This window comes from Triturus cristatus, chromosome 11 (assembly GCF_964204655.1).
Source record: "Triturus cristatus chromosome 11, aTriCri1.1, whole genome shotgun sequence".
NCBI classification, from domain to species: Eukaryota; Metazoa; Chordata; class Amphibia; order Caudata; family Salamandridae; genus Triturus; species Triturus cristatus.
The window spans coordinates 266162320-266184125 of NC_140594.1; the positions used below are offsets into that span (position 1 = coordinate 266162320).

The following is a 21806-nucleotide window of genomic DNA, read 5'->3' on the forward strand; positions in this document are numbered from 1 at the left end:
GGGGAGACCTAAAAATGACTTACATATTCGCAGTGCTTTCTGTAACAGGCTGTTACTTCGTAGCACTAAAAATAAACATCACTATTCTCCACTTCACCGATCAAGATTTAATTCTGTGGTTTTCTGGTTACACACAGACCTCTGCAGTGCATTAACTAATAGAGATTTCATAATGTACTACAGTGCATTTCCCACTGAGAAATAACTTTTTAAAATGTATTATTCATTTACGCTGCCCATTATTATATATGTAGATACCTGATGGTTAAAGACCTCAAAAAATAATATTTGGGGCTTATTTATGAGAGGCTTGTATGGCCAGAGCATCACTTTTTTTGATGCTCCCGTAGCGCAAGCGTCTCAACCATTCCTATGAGGCAGTGCAAAGTCACCCTGCATGGCCTCATAGATATGGAGTAAGACATAGCAGCGCAAGTCACTGCGTTGCCTTACTCTGCATCAAGGAGGTGTTCCATGGGCTTTGTGTGGGGTTCCCACGCAAAGCCCATGGATTTTGATTCTGCCCCATATCTACAAAATCACGTAAACCTGGGGCAGCTCCAAAAACGGACGCCTCCCCAGTGGAGGCGTAACGAGGAGAAATGTTTTAATTTCTCCTCGTTTTTCCTCTTTCCATGTGTGCTGCGTTTTGCAGCTCACATAGAAATAGGAAAACACCCTTCAGGATTGTTTTGGTGAAGGAAGGTGCCCCTTCCCTGCCTATGTTAGTGCTAGACAGCTACTTGTGCGCCAATGCAAGGGAAAAGGACTGGAATGCACCGTATTTCATAATACAGTGCATTCCTGCCCTTCCACATTGGCATAGGGCAGCGCTGCCCTATGCCAATTCCTCTTAAATAAGGCCCTTTGTTTTTAGCTACACCTTTGGCTACACCCCTACGCTCAATGACCTTTGGTTTGCTAAACACTGTGTAGTATAATTTCCCCACAATAAAAATTATTTGCTGTGGTAATTGGGGGTCTCTAGTTGGCAATGGTTTGCACCTTTGTCCAAGTAGGGACCCCTTCCTTCTAGTCAGGGTAAGAGGGATACACTACTGAAATAACCCCTGCACACCCCCTTGGTAGCTTGGCACAAGCAGTCAGGATTATTTCAGAGGCAGTTTGTAAAGGATTTGCACACAGCCAACAGTAATACAGTGAAAACACTACAAAAAGACACCACACTAGTTTAGAAAAATATCCAATACTTTATATATTCAAAAAAGACCAAAACGATAAAAATCCAACATACAATACTTAAAAATAGGCACGAATAACCTCAAAATTGCAGTTACTTGAAGTTGGTAGCTCCGTCCGTTGCTACCGTGGTGCTGCGAACAACAGGATTCCAACAGTTACGTCTGACCGCGTCGGTCGCGGTGTCTGCAGACTCGTAAACAGTACCTTTTTGTTGCGGCCGATGACATTGGTGCGGGGGACTGTCGTGGCCATCATCACAGTTATGGTGTGAAGCGGAGCGTGGTGCCCTCAAGTCGCAGTGCAGGCAGCGGCTCGGTGACAGTCATCCAGCTGCATCGGTGAGACCAGGACTGCGGTGCGGAGTGAAAGTGGTACTCGTTTCGGTGCTGACAGATCACAGTGCAGGTGAGAGTGCCGGTTGTGGGGAACTGGCGTTGGTCGGTCCGGACTGCGTTGTGGAACAGGGCGGTGTGTCGCAAGACTTACGAGCAATGCCCTCAAGCCACGGTGCAGTCATGGTTGTCGAAGTCAGCGACGGCATCGGTGAGACTAGGGCGACGAAGTGAAGCGAGGCGGTGTGGAGTGCGGTGCCCACAGGTCACGGTGCAAGCAGCAGCTCGGCGGCGGCAGTCATCAGTGAGACCAGGGTTGCAGTGCAAGATGCGGCAGTGCCCTCTCCGGTGCCTTCAGGACACGGAGCCAGTGACGGAGTCGGTTGCTTTCCCCCTCTGTGGCAACTGAAACCACGGTTCCAGAGACGGTACCCAGAGGTAGGTGAAGACTTTGCGGTCCCTGAGGCTTCAGAACAGGAGGCAAGCTCTACTTCAAGCCCTTGGAGATACTCAACAACAAGTATAGAAAGTTCAGTCCAGTCCTTTCAATGCCAAAGGCAGAATCAGCAACTGCAGGCCAACCCAACAAAGCAACAACACAACAAAGGGGCAGTGCTCCTCTTGGCTGTTCTTCCTGCTCTTCTTCTTGAAAGGTTCCTTGATTCCAACGAGTTCTAAAGTTCTGGGGTCTGGGCCACAATATGTATACTCATTTTCTCTTTGTGCTTTTGGGCAGAGAGTGCTTGTGCCCAGCCCAAACCAGTTCCATCCTCTATGGCCCAGCTTCCTGGCCGGAGGTGGTGACAGCAATGTCCAAGGCAGACCAGGCCCTCTCAGGTGCAAGGAAATCTCCTCCCACTACTATAAATACAACCCAGGTCTATTCAGCCCAGCCTTGACTCATCCAGGAAAGGCAGGACACACCTTGACCTCCCCAGTGGCTGTCTGATGAAAATGTACATCCCCAGCCCATGTCACTCCAAAGCCAGACAGTCAATCCACAAACCCAGCAGAGGCACACAGGATGGCTAAGCAAGAAAATATCAACCTCCTAAAATTGGTATTTTCAAACACAGAACATAAAAATTATCTTTACTAAAAGATGCATTTTTATATTCTGAGTTCAGGCATACTAAACCCCATTTCTCCATCTTGTCCCAATGGGAAGATATGCTTATAAAATGTTATAAGTAAACTCCCATTCTATCCTACGGGACTGATAGCCTTTCCATAGTGAAAAATGAAACACACTGTAATTCACTACCAGAACATGTCACACACACCAGTATATGTCCTACCTGTAATATACACGGCACTCTGCCCACAGGGGTACCTTGGGCCTACCTTAGGGGTGACTTTCATGTGAGAAAAGTGAAGATTAGGGCCTGGCAAGTGGGTGCACATGCCAGGTCGACATGGCAGTTACAAACTGCACGCAGACACTGCAGTGGCAGGTCTGATAACCCTTTTAAGGGCTGCTTGGGTGAGTGGCACAATCAGTACTGTAGGCCCACCAGCAGCATTTGATTTACAGGCCCTGGCACCCTCAGTGCACTTTACTAGGGACTTACTAGTAGGTCAAACATGCCAGTCATGGAAGCACCAATCCAAAATACAATTTACAATAGGAGCACTTGCACTTTAACACTGAACAGCAGTGAGAAAGTGCGCGGAGACACTAAACCAGAGAAAAAAAGAGTAAAAACTAGGAAGTCAGAAAGGAAAAAAACAGGGAAAACATGCCAAAAGATGCCAGGGGCATTGATGGTTGTCGATAGATGTTGATGATGAGGAGTACCTGTTTCTAGAAAATATTGTCAGAAGGGGGTCCTTGCGCCTAAAAAGTTTGACAAGGGGGTCTCGGCATCAACAAGTTTGAAGACCTCTGCTCTAGAACCAAGTTGGAGGGCCCTGCCCAGCTTCCTCTGGGCGTGGACGGCCCGCCCGGGCGTTTCCCGCAGGGCATGCACAGCACTTTGTAACGCGATGTAAGCGCAGCCGAGCGATGCTTGACGCGCCTGCCCGGCGCTATACTCCTTTGGACTTGGAGTTCCCACACTGAAGCTTGCGGGCTAACTGGAGCTAGGACACCCCATCACTGCCACAAGAGTCCGGCACAAATCGTACCACGCCACGGGGGGGAAGGGGTGGTAGTGCATAGTGCTGTAAGCGCAATGTTAGCACCGCCCCGCCTCCTGCCAAACAACGCACGATGGCACCCGCTTGCTGCTACACTCCTTGCGACTAGGAGTTCCGTTCACTTCACTTCCACCAGAATCCTGCACAAAGCGTTCCCACAGCAATTTGTCAGAAGACCTAGCCTAATATTGGATCTCTGTCTTTGACATGCAGCAAAGTGACATGATAGATGCAGGATTTGAAGGCATCTTTATTTATGTTAGCACTTTCGCAACCCACCAAAAATCGGCTCACAACCTGAACACTTATTTATATAAATGAAGGTGTGTCTAAAAAATTGCACTAGACACCTGTACTTTATGCAGCATGCAACCTGGCTAGTATGTGTGTGCTGTGTGTGTGTGTGTTTTAGTGCATCCAAATACATCATATAATAACGATACTATGCACCTAAAAAATAAATTTGAAAAAAGCCAAACATTTTGTCTTTTCCAAAATAACAAAGAAACAAGGTAGCGGACCCTGATCAACCGAAACTACCCCATGTTCCAGTGTAAGTAGGCAATGTAGTCTCTGTGCACTCACTAAAAAAACCTGCTGCCAAGATCCAACCCTTAGGTCAAAAGATATAATTTAATCAAAGGTAAAAGGTGCATCACAATAAATATTAACATGAAGAAAAAAGGGTCCCAATTTAAAATTTCAAATATTGTCAATACTTAATTTTATTTTCTTTCGCAAACGTATCACATGTTACTGCGGAGACAACTAACGTGTTTCAGCCACAACTGTGGATTTCTTCAGGGCACATTTATTCTAATAGTCACATTCATTTAAGGACGGTATATCCTGCAATTCCCGCTTAACACAGTCAAGAATAGTATGCCGACGATTTGGGTCAATCCGCCCCATATACAATACCCAATTTAATTATATTCATAAATCCGACAATCATGGGTGAAGCTGCTCCAATTCTGCTTGATGGGAGGAGAGGAGAATGTGTGCGGCTTTTGGCACCCACCAAGAACCACCTTGCAGTCAAATTCAAATGGTGCTCTACAGTGAGTAATAGACCCGGTGATTGGAGGATATAATTAAATTGGTTACTGTATATGGGGCGGATAGGCCCACATCCTCTGCATATCATTTTTAACTGTGTTAAGATGGAATTCAATGACATACCGTCACTAAATGAATCTATAAGAATAAATGTGCCTGGCGTGTGGAATTCCTATAGCCCAACGCCCTGTACATATTGTTTGGGCTCAAGGGCAATAAGTTTCCATATTTATTTTGTCCTTGGGACAAGAAGGCTCAACCCCTTGCTTCACAAAAGCTTTGGCTGCCAGTTTACAGTATCCCATTTAGGATCAAGAAAGGGCACTGCCGGCAGTTAAGGTAGAATTTGTATCTGTATGTTAATGCTGTTCAAACTTAAATAAATACTTTATTAATGCAAACGTTTATTATTAGAGTGAGTGCTACAAGGAAATGTAAGCTCGTACTGTACTGACCGTGGTTCCAGTAAAAAACTGTATTCACACATTTACAAAGTTTAGCAATATGAGGCTACATACAATGCTCAAGGAATGCTCTCTGTGTAAATGCAGATATCTGCAGAAGCTTGAAAGCAAGATTGATTTTCCTTTCCGTTCAAATTAAATGCTCACAAAAAATGCAACTTGGAAGAAAAATAAATTGCCTTAACTACTGAGAAATAAGAGGTACCACTTCTTTGAAGCATCATTTTGGAAAATGTTGCTGCATGCTAACATTTCCCAAACTATTCATAATGGAATCAGTTTCAACAAGATTATGAGAAATATGAAAACAAACAAACATTGGTAAAGCCAAAAGGTCTGACATTGATGGTCCGCATTTTGGTTTTGTCAATGCGTGTCATGTTTTGACAAGGTTTTCATAGACCGTTATTGTAGCTGACCAGGGGAGGAAGAGGGGGTGGGGTGTGAGGGGAGAGAGAAAAGAGAGATTGAGATCCTGTACTTAATCTCCTTCTCAGTCACTGTCTTCGCTTTGTCTCACTTCACCAGACCCACCTTGCACACACATTGAGCCTGAACTACCTGTTAACACTACACTTTCTTAACCTTTGAGGCAGTCAATATGTTGGCATTTGTCTACATCAGGGGTCTCCAACCATTTCTGTAATAAGAGCCACTTGTGATCAAAGAAAAGTCTCCCGAGCTATTACATTTTGTGCTGAAATAGTGACCATGTCAGACAAGATTACAGAAGTGGTCATTCCATGCATGATTACCAGCAATTTGAAATGCCTCTACATGAGTAATACATGACCGCCATAGCTGCAATGCCCCTGGCCCAAGGTAATATTATTAATAAGTCTCTCCAACGTTGCACGATTCATCACTCAAAATAATAGCTTTAAATATATTTTGGAAATCCATCTTTCCTCAAGACATCAGTGCATGAGTTATGAAACTAAATACATATTCATCTCAAATATACGCTTCACAATTTTGGAAGACATTAATTGAACAAAGCAAAAGCTTCTAATTTAGTAGGCTGGGTTACACATAGGAGAGCTACTTGCAGGTAGCTGGAGAGCCACCAGTTGCTCAGGAGCTAGTAGATGGAGAAGCATGGTCTAAATCCTTCATACACTTCCCCACAGTAATAGAATTACAATTGCCATGCGCGACAGAGGATTGGATAATCAAGTAGTTTGAATAAGACTAAGACTGTGTGGCAGACACTGTGAGAAACTCAAATTGTTTTCTTCCTCAACTCCAGTGCTCTCAATTTTGCTCCATTATAAACATCCATCTATAGCCAGAACTCACCCAGTTACCTATATGCGAATAGGTTCCCAATATGGGCTATAAAGACGCATATTTTGGCTGATAAATAAAACTATAGAAACATATCTTGGAAAATCAAATTCTCTTGGAGAATAGGGAGACAAATAACATGGAAGGCGAATGTAAACTGGTGAAATATAATAAAGGACGGCTTCGCTAACTTCGGGATACAAGTGCTTTTGCATGTAAACTTAAGGATATAACAAAGGACCCTTTTCAATATATTTCTGTTTTTTAATGTTGTACCGAGCATTTGCAGGACTCGTCCCACTTAGAGCAATGTACTGAACTGAGCGCCTTCCTTATCCAAAGTTGGGGAAAGGAGGTACAGGGTAGCTAAAGAAGGCACCCTGCAAACCTGGTCAACTGTGACTAGATGAATTGTTGCAGCTTCTTTCAGAAAACTCACACACAAAGGTGTTGAGCATACATATATACCTTTTGAGGTAACAGGGAACACAGAACCAGGTATGGTCAATAGAGACTGAGATGAGCTCAGCACATTGAAGAAAACCCAAATTAAGACCATGATACATGGGTCCTGATGATCGAATATCTGCACACCAATGCAGCCCCACAAGGCCCGATAGTAAGAAGCAAGCCTTTTATCTTTCTACTTGACTAAACTTTCAAGAAAGACTGCTCACTCATCTCCTGGAACTGTACGAGGGACTGGCTACTTCTAATTATATAAACAGCTACACCGGTCCCACTGGATATAGGCAGGCATACGCACCCAGGAACGGGTCTTGTTTGACAGAGATCTAAAGTCATTTGATCGTCTGAGAGAGGAATTTGGCCTCCACCCATGGCAAGTATGGCAATACTTGCAGTTGCAGCACTGCCGGAGGTGTTGCTTAAGCCCACATCCGTGGTCCTTACAACCCTCACCAGTGGTGGCTTACCTTAATACGTAGGGCCGTCACAGGGGAGTGTTGTCGGATCTCTACAGCACACTTACAAGCCACCTCTTCTCCACAGCCTCCACGCCAAATGGCAGGTTCACCTGCAGACAACTCTCGACGAGGAGGACTGGGATGATAGCCTAGAGGCCCTAGACAGGGGCACCAGGGAAGCCCATTTAAAGTTCTGCCTCTTCAAGACGTTCCACGATTGGTACTGGACACAGACAAAACTGAACAGGGGGAGGGGTAGACTCCTTTCACGTACGAATTTCTGGAGGTGCACGAACGCCCACTGCAATCTCATTCACATCCTGTGCAAGAGCTCCTTGATCTGGCCCTTCTGGTCGTATGTTGGGACACCCTGGGAGCATCCATGCCACTGTGACACCCTCTCACTCACTCCTCCCACCTTCCATGACAACAGGGATTCTCCAGACCACACTCGCCCAGAGTACCCTCTCCTTCACAGGGCCCTGGCCACGGCCAAAATATGCATCCTCTGCCAATGGAGGTCGCCCGCGCCCCCCTTCTCAGCAGGATGGGGCAGTGGCTCTGATTCAAACAGCATTGCTTAAGTGTGTTATTAACAATCTGCATGACCAATCGGAGATGTTCACGCAGACATGGGCTCCTTTTTTACGAGATGATCCTTGAAGTGAGAGATACCACTACCAGTCCCCCCGTTGCATTTCACCGTGAGCTCCAAGGCCAGTATAATCGCGAGCTGTGCAGACGACTCTTGACGTACACTTGGGAGTACCTGGGGCACCCCACCTTCAACACCCACACACTGCTGCTTTCGTCACACCTCCCTGCCTCCTTTCTCCTTCATGGCCTCCCCCCTCTCTACCCACCCCTAACACCTCCCCTCCTCCTACGACCTCCCCGCCTCCTTCCTGGTCTCCCCTTTTACTATAGTACCCCCACCATGTCCCCCTTCCCCATACACCCTCCCCCCACCGCTGCTTCTCCCCCTCCCCACCCCTATCTACCCTCCCCCCCCCCATGACACAGGTATGGGGGCAGGTACGCAGACCCCTTTGACTTGAGGACCCACCGCCGCAATCAAAATCACCCTTCATGCATTCTTGCGGGGAGATCATCCTTCCTCTCTCTACGTTGGGCAACAGAACTCACTGGCCTGGTTCCATGAGGTCCCTACCCTTCTCTAGCATACTGCCTCCACCCCCTCCCGACCCTACTGCCCACACCACCTGGTTATCAGGGACACCCCTCCACCCCCCATGGTGAATGGCTGTCCGGATCCTCACTCCTCTCCCTCCTCCAAGTGGCCCGATGGCTCTTTGACAACTGATATCTAAGAGTATATCCAGCACTAGGAATATAGGTTTCACCAGTCCTAGGTTTAACATGCCTTTTCCCCATACCCTTTTCTTCCCCCTATCCCAACTTGCATTGTATTGTTTATATACTTCTGTTCCAAAGCATGCATACGCTGTATGGTTCTATTCCAATAAAAAAAAAAAAAAAAAAAAGACAAAAAACAGCTACACGCCTTTCAAAGGATTTAAAAATGGAGATCCACACTATAGAAGCTTGCCTTACAACTTACCAACCCACCAGTTCACTCAAGAAAAGTCTTTAAGAAATTAAAAGACTCAATGAGTTTGAGGAATCATTAAAAGAGAGCAAACTTCAGAAACTCAAGAAAGACACCAGCACATTTAGCCATGAACGGGTGCATCCATGCATCAGGGAGGATTATGTTCCCTCAGGAAGAAACCCCGGGTATAATACAGATAGTGACCAATCAGACACTAGCTCAGACAGCTTGAGCTCTAGTACGGAAACTAGAGGCTCATATAGAGGAAGGGGTAACAACAGAAGAGGACATAGATGTGGACAGGGCGGCAATTGGAGACCGTATCAAAGTCCGCAGCTATATCCTGAACCCTTCTACTACGGCCTACCGCCATCGCACATGCAACAACCCCCACTTTTCAACCCATGGGACACACAGCCTGTCCCGTTTCAGGACTATTCCCAGAATTACTATGAGCCTTTTTTTATGACCAGGCCAGGGACGACAGATAGGGAGAATGAGAAAGACAACTCAAATCCAGTGGGCCCTCTCACAGGACCAAACCAGGGTTTCAACCACGAGCATGGCGAGCTTGAACAACAATCCACCAGTTCCGAGCAACCCACCAGTTTGATTGTACCTAACCGACCACACGCTCACCCAATCCTAGACTGAAGTCCTTGAGAAAGGTCTGGGTTTTGTCCCTGCAGCTAATCTGGACAAATGTAAAACTGAGTTGTGAGGTCAATGAATTCATAAGGATACTTGAACCAAAACATTTTTTGGTGACAAACCAAGCTATGGGGATTCAGGTGACACTGGCCTGAGAGTTAAATCGCCTTTTACCCCTCCAATCACGGCTATCCTAATAGAGATATTGGCCTTCGCAAAAGCGCTTTGAAAAGATATTGGAGAGATCAACCCAGAGATACTAAAAACTTTTCACAACACAAACAAAGAACAGAAGCTGCCCATCTAAGAGCGATCTGAATTTGGTGATAAAGCCTGCAGACAAAGGTTTGGCCGTTGTCACTCAGACTGCAGAGGCATACCCGATGGAAAGCCTCCGTCTACTTATTGACACTAGGAATTGCGAATCGCTAACTCGAGACCCCACTGAATCACTCAGGATACATAATGAGTATGACTGGCACATGATTGGATATCCAGAAAAGAAAGTGATTTCCTGGTCAACAAAAGCCGGTAACCCCCTATTTTTACACCATCTCAAAGATATACAAGAGTTTGGAGAACCCTACTGGAAAACCTATTGTGTCTGGGATAGGCTCCATTTTAGAACCTTTATCCAGGTTTGCAGATGCTTTTCCAAGACGTACCATACAAGGCACAGACACATATCTAAAGGACACTAAAGATGGGCTGAGATTCCTACAGGACATAACTTTCTACCCCAACAAACAATTACTAATAGGGCTAGATATAGAGAGTTTATATACTAGTCTGACATACGCTGAAACTCTCAACATTATGGAGGACGTACTTTTTTAAATACACTGGGAGTGCCAAATTCCCCACAATGTAGCCATGGAATGATACAAATGAGCACTAACAATAGTTTGTTAGATTGGAGTTTGCCTTATACTTACAGAAACCCGGGACCGTGAAGTACGGGCAGCACTTTTGCGCCGAATAGAGCTGGTCTCTATGTACACCGCCTTGAGAAACACAAGATCCTGTGTCCCCACAACCCATATATCATACACATAGCACTTTGGAAGCGGTATTTAGATGACATATTGGTTATATGGCAGGGTGACGAGAAAACAGCTAAGGACTTTTTGGTTTGGCTAAACAGACAAAATGAATTCCTGAAATTCTCACACACACTATCAAAAACTGAACTGGTATATCTAGATGTGAACATTTTCCCAGAGGGGATTTTAAAAACAACCACACATTTTAAACAAACAGCAAAAAACTGTTACTCTCGTTTGACAGTTTTCATCCAGGGCACTTTAGGGAAGATCTCCCCTTTGGTCAATTCTTGTAACTTACAAAAGGCAGGCTAAAAGCCTGGACACAAAGCTGAAAGTATAGAACTACCCTAATAAAAATAGTTATCTGACGCTATGAAACGAGCCAGAAACAATAACGGGAAGGCATTACTTGAAATGCCCCCACCAAAAGACAAAGATCGACCTATATGCATCACGACCTACAGCAGTGCATCAAATCAAGTGAGTAAAATAATCAACAAGCACAGGGACTTACTCAACAGCAGGACCACAAACTTTCTTAAACCCATGTCCACGCACAAGAGGGGTCGCAGCCTACAAGACATGCTGGTACACACACGACCATGCATAACCAATGAAACAAGACCCAATGAAGGCTTTATTACACCAATAAAACGGCATCACCCTTGTGGTAACTGTAGCATCTGCCAATTGACCAAGAGAACCAGGATGATTACTTTCAGTAACACCACAACATGGGAACTACGACATTTTACTAACTGCAACTCCCAACTGGTGATATACATGATCACGTGCACTAGTTAATTTACATTAAATAGGGATGCCCACGCGGAAAGTGAAAACAAGAATCTGTGAACATTGCAGCAACCTTCAATGAGGTCGCGCAACCACGAAGATGTCAGCACATAACATGAACATACTGCTAGTGATTTAAAATGGGTAATCATTGAACAAGTGAGCCAAGAATCACAGCTTTTTCAGAAAGAGCAACAATGGGTTTTCAGGCTCAAGACACACATAGGAGGTCTTAACAAAAATATTTCCTGGGGCCAATTCACATGATTTTCCATACCTTGTAAAGTAGAGTTTTTGTGACCACTACCAGACATGGTATATTGCATAAGAAACATCTAACACATGTAATAATAAGACTCCTTCAGAAAGTTGGATGATAAAGGAGATTTATTCAGTTGTACAGATCCAGCATCAACGGTCAAGCCTGCAGCTCAGCTCCTGAAGTAATGACCACTTCACCTCCAACATTCCATGACATACCATGGTTCTTTCAGCAGCATTCCTGACCAGATTACAACACATCTCCCTCCCCATGGAAAAAAAAAAAACAATAACAATAAAATAATTAAATGATAATATCAGGTACAACAATTTCCCCCAATAGCAATGCCAGCTCATTTCATAACATAGTCTTTGAATCTAACCGGGAGATTCCCACTTCTTCGAGCAGTTCTACTGGAAGCAGAATCTCTGCTCAAAGCTTGTCCTTCTTCATGAGGAAGAGTACTCTCATCCTCATTTTCACCAACACCTCTCTCATTCCCAACTGGATGACACAGATCCGTGGAACTCCTCAAACACTTCACCAATCTGGACATGCTCCACACACAACCAGTGTTCACTCTCACAACATTTTTCCAAATTTAAATTATGGTGAAAGGACCAATAAAAGAAGGTCTCCCCTTCAATGTGTGTTTAGGGTTCTTAACCATGACTTTGTCACCAATGTTCCACCTCTTACCCTTCACTCGCATTCTAGAATCATAATCCACTTTATACTTGTTTTGATAATCCAAAATTCTACTTCGTCTCACTTCCATAGGAACCGCAACACCAGAACTCACAGGCAGCCAAGATGGATTCAACTTAGAAATAGCCTTCCTTCCCCTCAAAGCCTCAAACGGCGACAACAGAGTGACTGCATTTGGTGTCGTACGGTGCGCCCACCATGTGTCCCTCAACACATTACTGAACGAAACCCTGGAACTAAAAGAGCGCTGTGCACAATCTTTCACCACACGATTCATTCTTTCTGACAAACCATTGGCTTGGGGCGCATATAGTGCAGTTTTCTGATGTACAATGTTGTGATCTTTGAGAAACTCTTGCATCTCATGAGACACAAATTGCACCCCGGAGTTGATGCTGGAGCGCTTGTCCCCAATCAAGCCAAAACGCCAATCGTCGCCAGTGTAATAATAAGACTCCTTCAGAAAGTTGGATGATAAAGGAGATTTATTCAGTTGTACAGATCCAGCATCAACGGTCAAGCCTGCAGCTCAGCTCCTGAAGTAATGACCACTTCACCTCCAACATTCCATGACATACCATGGTTCTTTCAGCAGCATTCCTGACCAGATTACAAAAACACATTACGCCTTAGGTCCATACTAGGGTGTTTATTTTTCCTCCAGACAATATTGATTCCATATCATTTTCCACACTATTTTCCATATCTTTTTTACCCATACCATGTGTTTGACGTACTTTTTTGGCTACAATATTTTTTAAAAAATACTTTATTTCCCCCCATGTTTGTGATAGAATCTGCTCTATTTTTTAACCTGACCATGTTGGTTTTTGTTTCATGCACCCTGGTTCTTCAAAGAGATCAAAGTTAACAAATAGGGTTCCGAGGAACAAATTCACTAGTTTTCCTCCCTTTCTCTAACGTTCTGCCTTTTTACAATTTTAAACAATCTTCTTTCAATTTATAGTTTCATTTCTTGCCATTTAACAGAAAATGCTCTTATATTCCATAACAGCAAGATGCCGAATGAAGACTACAGTGGGAACGCGCAGTAGGTAATTACTCTATTGAGAGTGGCCACTTTCTCCCGGTGGGCGTTCTAGACTTCAGCCGATATGAGGACGTCAATGGCTGACCAACTCAGAATAATTTATTCAGGGCCAGCACCACGCACTAGCATCCTTGGAGCCACAGACAGGAGTGTTCAGAACACCCACCATCTACAGACACCTGCGCCCACGAAGAAACTGGAACAAAATCACCGACGACCGGCTCACCTACTCACTCAACAATTTCACCCCAACCATCGCGGAAAACGACGACCCCAACACCGCAGCCCGAACCCTGCATAGATGGATCTCGGACAGCGCCAACACCATATAGCCCCCCTCAAGAAAAACAACAATACCCGCGCCAAGAAAGCCAGATGATTTACCACCAACCATCAAGAGCCCTGACGCACTTGCCGCCACCTTGAAAAGGCCTGGAGGAAAACCAAATCCACAGAAGCCCACAACAACTTCAGAGCTGCCACCAACGCCCACCATCAACTCATCAAAGAAACGAGGAAAAAAAGCGATTGAAGACTGAATCTCCACCCATGTGCACAACAGCAAGGAACTCTTCAGCATCATCAAGGAGTTCGCCCAACCCACCAGCGAGTCTACAGACATCCCTCTCACAAGGCCTCTGCGACAAACGGAGTACCTTTTTCCACCACAAAATAAAGAGCATCTACGACAACCAACACACTGAACCCTCACCAACCACCCCTGACACCCGGAAACCAGTGATTGACAACTGGACAGCCTCACCATCGAAGACACACTGAAGACAATGAAGTCAATACACTCAGGGGCCCCCACGGACCCCTGCCCTCACCCTTCAACAGAGCCGCCGACACCATCGCATCCATGCTACGCCACACCATCAACCGCTCCCTGGCGACCGCCTCGTTTGTCGACGACTGGAAACACGCAGAGGTCAACCCCCTCCAAAAGAAACCCTTGACGGACCCCACCGACCTCAAAAACTACAGACCCATCTCCCTGCTCCCCTTCCCAGCGAAAGTCATCGACAGCCAACTCGCCACATTCATTGAAGAACACAACATCCTCGACTCCTCCCAGTCCGGTTTCAGAAAAAAACCACAGCACAGAAACCGCCCTTCTTGCCGCAACAGATGACATCCGCACCCTACTGGACAAAGGAGAAACAGTAGCCCTCATCCTCCTCGACCTCTCAGCGACATTCGACACAGTCTCCCACCGCACCCGAATACGCAGGAATCCAGGACAAGGCCCTTGACTGGATCCGCTCCTTCTTCTCCAGCAGGACGCAGTGGGTCAGTCTCTCCCCTTTCCTCTCGGACCCTACACATACCACCTGCGGAGTTCCCCAGAGCTCCTCCCTCAGCCCGACGCTCTTCAACGTCTACATGGCTTGACTCGCCCCCATCGTCAGAACCTACGGACTCAACATGGTGTCATGCGCAGACGACACCCAACTCATCCTCTCCCTATCCAACGAGCCCAACACCGCCAGACAACTTTCGAGAAGGCATGGAAGCCGTCGCCAAATGGATGAAAAACAGCTGCCTACAACTAGACACCAACAAACCCTAAGTACTCATCATGGGCCCAAACCCCGACGCCTGGAGTGACACCTGGTGGTCCCCCGTCCTTGGAAACCCGCCAACCCCCACGGAGCACGCACGCAAACTGGGACTCATCCTGGACTCAGAGCTCAAAAATGGACCGCCAAATCAACTCCGTCTCGTCTTCCTGTTTCCACACCCGCTGCCTCCTTATGACTTTCAAATGGATCCCCCTTCGAACACCGAAAGACCCTCACTCATGCCCTGGTCACCAGCAGACTCGACTACGGCAACACACTATGCCAGAATAAACAAAAACCTCACCCGCAGGCTACAGAACATCCAGAGCACCGCCACAACACTAATCCAAAATCTGCCAAAACACTGCCACATCTCCCAGCACCTCCGCACACTCCACTGGCTCCCCATCGAGGCGAGAATAACTTTCAAGATGCTCACCCATGCACACAAGGCTCTCCACGTCACCAGACCAGCATACCTGAACAGCTGCCTCAAATTCCACACACCCCAAAGGACCCTACGATCAGCCCAGCTCTCCTACGCCGTGGTCCCCTGGACCAGAAAGACCAGATCGGGGGCCGCTCCTTCCTCGCAGCCAAAGCATGGAACGCCCTCCCGCTCCACCTCAAACATACAACATCGCTCCCCATCTTCGCAAGAAACCTCAAAACCTGGCTCTTCAACAGACCCCCTCCTTGATGCAATTGGAACCTGCACCCCCACCGCCTTGAGACCCTTACGGGTGAGTAGTCGCACTTAACAAATCCCTGATTGATTGATTGCCTAGAGCGAGGTAGCAACCTCGATTAAATAATTTAATAGGAGCTCGCTCCCCCATTTATTCTTGGTCCATTTTTACAACTCACTTGCTTTAACTTTCATTTGATACGATGGGTCTCCTTCTGAAATAGATACGACTACAGGCATCCCTCTTCCCCCGTTTGGACTCATGATGCCTAAATGAGGCTTGCAACATGTATGTAATTGTGCCTATTACAAGCAGATATATGTTGATGTATGTGTCTCCTGAGCCTCACTGTTTTGTAATATTATTAGATGTGCTCACCTACCCTAGCGGAAAATGTATCACGAATTCTCACAATGGTGTAGACTGTTTAAAATATAACTTATTCAAAATGATCACAGGGCCATATTTCATTAATCTTTTCTCTTCTTCTTCTATGCATCTTCGCAGTTTCCAGGAAACAGACCTATCAGGTATTGTATGTCTCTTTGCTATTTAACCAGCATACTGTGAACTTTAAGATTAAAGGAGAGGTATCAGCGAGTAGACTTCCTTGGTCCTGAAGAAAAACTTTGGGGTAGGACTTGAAACTAGTTGATCAGAGAAACCCAGGGACATTATCTCCTTATCCGTCTTCCCGCCACAGTATATAACACACGAGCTTTAGGCTCCCACAGAAACTCCAAAGTAAAGGTTAGCGCCTCCCTTCCCTCCAATATGGCCACCTCCTCTAACAACCAATAATATAAAAGGAGCAACCACCCACCAAGAAGACCAGTTTTTTGTTTCTGTACTGATCAGAGTGCTGTGTGTTTGAGATTGCAGTTAAGTGGGGGCGGAGGTCCTGCTATTGGGGTCTGAGGCTCAGAGGGGCCAAGGTACTGCTGGGCATGCCCGTTTGACTTCTGTTGCACTGGTTTTAAAAAATGTTCCCCTATTTCTTGCGCTCTTTGGTGTGTGTGTGTGTGTGTGTGGTCCTGCTTTAGCTGGACTTGCGTGGAGCGCGTTGGCATTTTTCAGCACGGGCCAGCCTGGGGGGTGCACATGTTTACGGTCTTCTCGTCCTGGTGGTCCTGCGGGAGCGGACTAATTGGAGGGTCGCGCACAGTTTCAGGTTACTCACCGGTTGTTAGTGAGGGATGCTGTTGTCTGGTTGTATCGGCTCCACGATCGCCTTAGAGTAGGGGCGGAACTGCCGGTCAAGATCTCATATGCATTCGCAGGCGACCAAAGGAGGTGGTTTTTATTATCAGTTGGTGGTGTGCATGCTTGACTTGCATGACAGCGGTCCCCTTGGTGTCTTGTGGGACAGTCTTCTGGGCAGCGGTCCCCTTGGTGTCTTGTGGGACAGTCTTCTGGGCAGCCAAAGCGTTTTTTTTACATCAGTGGTTTTCCCAGTTGTTATTTTATGTAACTAGAGTTTGGGTCATTGTGCATTGCATGTTTGTACAATGGAATCGAGTAGTAAAGCTACTGAGAAGACCGATCATGTGACGGAAGCGGGGTCTTCTGACATCACCCATAGAGTCCCACCCCCTTATTTTAACCATACCTGTTAGAGGTGCAAATAACATTTTCCTACTAGCCAGGTATTTTGTATTCTTATTTTCCAATCCCCAGTCCGCAACACCTTTATTTTCTCATCTGGATAGGTCCTAATACTATCAGTGCTCCCACGTATCCGTTGGTCGCAGCACACCCCATTCACAGCAGAATGGGGAGAAGCCGATGATGAAGCATGCCACCAAGGGAAAACTTTGGGGGGGTGAGGGCTGAATAAATGTATTTTCCTCTCAATAAATATCTGAAGGGTAAGAAGAAAGAACATTATTCACTTTTGACAGAGTGACTGAATTTGGTTTTTAGTGCATGCATATATACAGACCCACACAATCACTGTACCAAACACTGCAACACACATACGGTTACACACAGGCATTAGAAAGATGCAATCAGTCTTACCCCAAAGGCAGAGTTGCACCATAGCATCCACACACCTGTACATCATTACACACGATCCTTCTTAGACAAACGGAGCCAGAGCTCTCAAGTTTGATAAATCCTGTGAGAACGGAGTAGTTATTGTAATGATATCACGGGAATTTATTTGACACTATCTTTGACTTTAATTACAACACAAGTGCAATCAGCGAATGGATCAAAAATCAACACAAATATAAAGTGAATAAAATAAAGCATAAACGTCACCTAAATAGGTGCGTGGCCTACTGAAGTAGTGTCGTTCCGGAGCAGAGATGAGTCTAAAACGGCTCCTCCTATTGATTCTACGACTTCGTATTGCTTTCAGGTGACTCTACTTCTCCCAGGGACACCTCTGCACACAGTAGAGCTTTGATTATTTGGGCGTCATAACTATAATATGCGAATCATGTAAATACTGCAGATTATTGCACTTGTATCTATACTGCTGATTGTTAAGACTTTCGTCTGTACTACAGTATGCCTGGTACGTGTTTGCACAGCTTAGATCTGTGTTACACCTGTTGTGAGAGTTAAAGAAACGTGCGCAGCAGTTGCCATTACTGTGCATGTGTTCTCCGTTGGTAAATTGTGGTAAAACCACGTTCAATACATAGATATCAAAATACTTATCTTTGTCAATGCTTATTTTTATTTGGTCGCTGCAGGAAGTAAATGCCTGCTCTGCCGATCTGACTAGCTTTAGATGGGAGGAAGTTCACTATACAAAACACTTCTACTTCTACTCTCACCTTTCGAATACAGGAACTTTCAGACCCATTTCAAGCCACAGGGTGAGCGCCAAAGCATCGTGTATGCTCGCTCTGAATACACCAATCACCCTACCGCGAAAATCTCATCCAATCCGCGCACCAATCACGGATGTTCAGGGCGATCAGCCAATCCCACAAATTTTAGAAGCAAATCACCAATCGCTCTCTAGGTTGCTGCGCTTCTCAACGTTTTTAAAGAGCACTTTGGATTCAACCCATCCTACCACAAAATTGTTTTGGTCATTATCGGGCGAGAAGTTGTAAATCGTGCATTTTAGAGAGATGCTGCCGCAAACTACAAATAACAATGAATCGTTCCTACTTAGTCACTGCCACGAATTTGAACTGATCTACAATATAAATAAAGAAAGTAAATGTTCACCAAACAAACTATATTCAGTTGTTGTTATTCTGAAACAAAATTAAAAAGTATGTCTAAGATACTTTTTGACAAAGCTGATTCTCCACAGGACAGGTCCCTAGTAAGAAGTGCACAACTCAACATGGCCGCCAAATGGTAACTTTCTTGAAAATAGTTGCGGAACACATTCACACTTTTATCAGGATTGATTTCGTTGGCTGTAACGGCCATTTTGAAATCAGACGCCTCTCACAGCAGCCTACGTAGGATTCTTAGTCAAGCGGACTTGATCAATGTTTTGGACTAGACTGTTGGGATTTTGAAGCAACTTTGTGAAACATGTTAGTCAATAATAATAATATATTGCAAAAGCATTAAGAAAATCAGAGACTTATTACCGGTCATTCTTTATTTTGTATTGCTTGTTTAATAATAAAAGTTGTTTCTTTATTAGCAAATGGTGTCATTTCTGGGAATATTCTGTGAAAAAATATAAATTTCTCTACCATCAGCGTTCAAGTGGAAGGAAACCACTCTAGTCAAAGATGGCAGTGTCGTTTTTGTCACCCCATCGAACAGCGCATACTCAAACGGACGGACCTCTTGACCGCTGAGCATTTCTCTTGTAATTGTTTCGGCTAAAGTCGCGAGCGATATTAAGTGTGGTTTCCTTTCGTTTTTCATAGCCAAGATTGTGAGTCACGTGGGGAGATCCGCCAATGTGTTCTTATGTTTACGTCTGAGAGACCGGAAGCACAAAAGACGTTTAAAAATGTTACTCGAAAGATTTAGACTGAGGCCGTTCTGTGCCTCGTTTCCTTGTGAGTATATACGGTTTCAGGAGAAGAGCTCTTGTGCGTTAAGCGGCGCGGCTTGTAGACAAGAGAATAGGGCTGCTACTGTCACTGTTGACAACGACGATGCTGTTGCTTGGAGATTTAACACCTATCTTCTAAGTACGAGCAAAAGGTTGGCAGCTCGGTATCATCTTCCTCCTATCAGTGGCAACCATGACCTGGGGGCCTGGAGAATTAACAGCTCCTTTCTATGCAGAGACACTGGACTTGCAGACAGTCACCTCTATCTACCCATTGCCAGCCAAGGCACTGAATCTGTGAGGCTGAACACTCCATCTCGGCTCACAATAAATGGACGCACACCCAGACATGCCTGTCTCACGGTGGGGCACCAGTTCATCCGTTATTTCAGAGCTGTAGCTGTTAACGCACATGATCCTGCTTTTACTTATAGCCACATACATTATTTTTCAAGAACGGGCTCAAAAGGAACTTGCAGCATGTCAAAGACAGAAGGAACATGTTGGAACTGTCAAAATCATGTGTATTTGGACGTATTTTTCTGTCCCACCTGCAGTGCCATTCAGCCTCCAGACCAATCCAAGGATTACTTTCAGATAATGAACAGGTGAGACGCATCGTAGTTTTCTTGGTCTGATATTAACAATGATAACAACTATACAAAAAATTGGAATTGGTTGTATCCTGTGATTCTGGGAAAATCACTTCATCTCCCCGTGCCTAACAAAAAATGAATGTGTGTCCTCATGTAACGTAACTGGTGTTATGTAAAGCGCTCTGATACCTGATTGGATTCGGGTCAAGTTCGCGCTATATACAAACTCTGCAATTTTTATATATATATATATATATATATATATATAGCGTGGTGGAATAGGCAGCTGAGAGCATACGCATGACCTGCGAAACGCAAATAAAGAACAAATAATAATATTGGCGTGTCCGTCAGAAAATGTTTCCTTTAACACTTGGCTCATGCCCAAATATCCACGGGATACAATTATAAATTGTAATCCTAAAAGATTGTCCCATGTTTATTATAAATTATAAGAAATCGGTTGGCCACCTCGACTAGTGGGTAATGTATGTAAGGCTATCAAAGTTTTTTTTTAAACAAATATAATTTCTTAGACTAAAATAACAAGCCTATTAAGATATCAGGTAGCTAAAAAGTGCAGCGTGGTAACGTGCAAAGTGTCCTGCACGTCAGTTGAATACATTTTCTTTGGCCGCATCTCGCCCTTACAATATTCTACAATCAAACCAGTAATACTTCTTTTTCTCTAGTGTCTTTATTCTTTCAGTGTTTCCTTTGCCCAAGGGGTTCCCTGAAAGGGGGAAATTAAATTGTAAAATAGTTTTCTTGGCTCCGCCTTATGACTCTCCCGTGTTTGTTATTTCTCCTTATTCCGAGATACCTCCATAAGTTTTGCTTTTAGGGTGTATCTGTCTTTATTTTCAGACTTCTTAAAGGAAAGAAGCCACATTTGCAGTTATGTCTGGCATTGTTCGTACAACAGGAACATCATTTTTGCGCACTCTTGCTTTCCATTCACCTTTTTAGTGGTTCTAATAGTCAGCATTGCACTTTGGTGTGTTACTTATAGACCTAAAGTTCTCTATAACTCATTGTCCCTCTATCACATTCACTTGTATCATCTGACATGCCTGCTGAGTTGGATTCAGTGTAATGTCATATTTCCTTTGCCAAATGCTGCGGGGGGGAGGGGGGGTGGTCAGTTTGTCAGAGTGCTATTGCATTGGGAGCTTATCCAGATAAGGCAGAGTGTGCTTCTTCAGCCTACACAGGCATCAGAAGTTAGTTGTAGGTTCTTAAATGATAAGGTCTATCAGAAATGGGCATGAATCCATATTTCCTAAGGTGCCACTGGTATGGACTGTGTCTCGGCCACTTGCAGGCACCTGTCTGGTGACTTTCTGCAGTCAGGAGTTTATTACCCTTAATTACGTGTGATGTCTATTCTGACCCTCCCCCGGATATTCCAGCATGGACTTCCAAATTTTATGGAGAAAAATTGAAATTTTGCGGCATTATTACAACACTTT

At 45.1% G+C, this 21806-nt stretch overlaps 2 protein-coding genes across 5 annotated transcripts in view; one reads left to right on the top strand and one right to left on the bottom strand.

Annotated features, from left to right (window-relative positions):
* Positions 1–18727, bottom strand: part of CHEK2 (checkpoint kinase 2) — a 243964-nt gene extending 225237 nt beyond the window's left edge. Inside the window, exon 1 of one of the 2 annotated variants that reach the window (XM_085636234.1) lies at positions 18540–18727. The gene's annotated coding sequence lies outside the window, so the exon portion shown is untranslated. Of the gene's footprint in view, positions 1–18015; positions 18143–18539 lie in introns of those variants that run through there. The other variant, XM_085636235.1, reaches the window with a different exon arrangement.
* A 783-nt stretch (positions 18728–19510) lies between these two features.
* The window catches only part of HSCB (HscB mitochondrial iron-sulfur cluster cochaperone), a 176298-nt gene continuing 174002 nt past the window's right edge, over positions 19511–21806 (top strand). Inside the window, exon 1 of one of the 3 annotated variants that reach the window (XM_085636238.1) lies at positions 19511–20346. In XM_085636238.1, the coding sequence (XP_085492364.1) occupies positions 19694–20346 (653 nt within the window). In that variant the 5' untranslated portion in view covers positions 19511–19693. The remainder of the gene's footprint in view (positions 20347–21806) is intronic. The other 2 variants (XM_085636237.1, XM_085636236.1) reach the window with 2 other exon arrangements.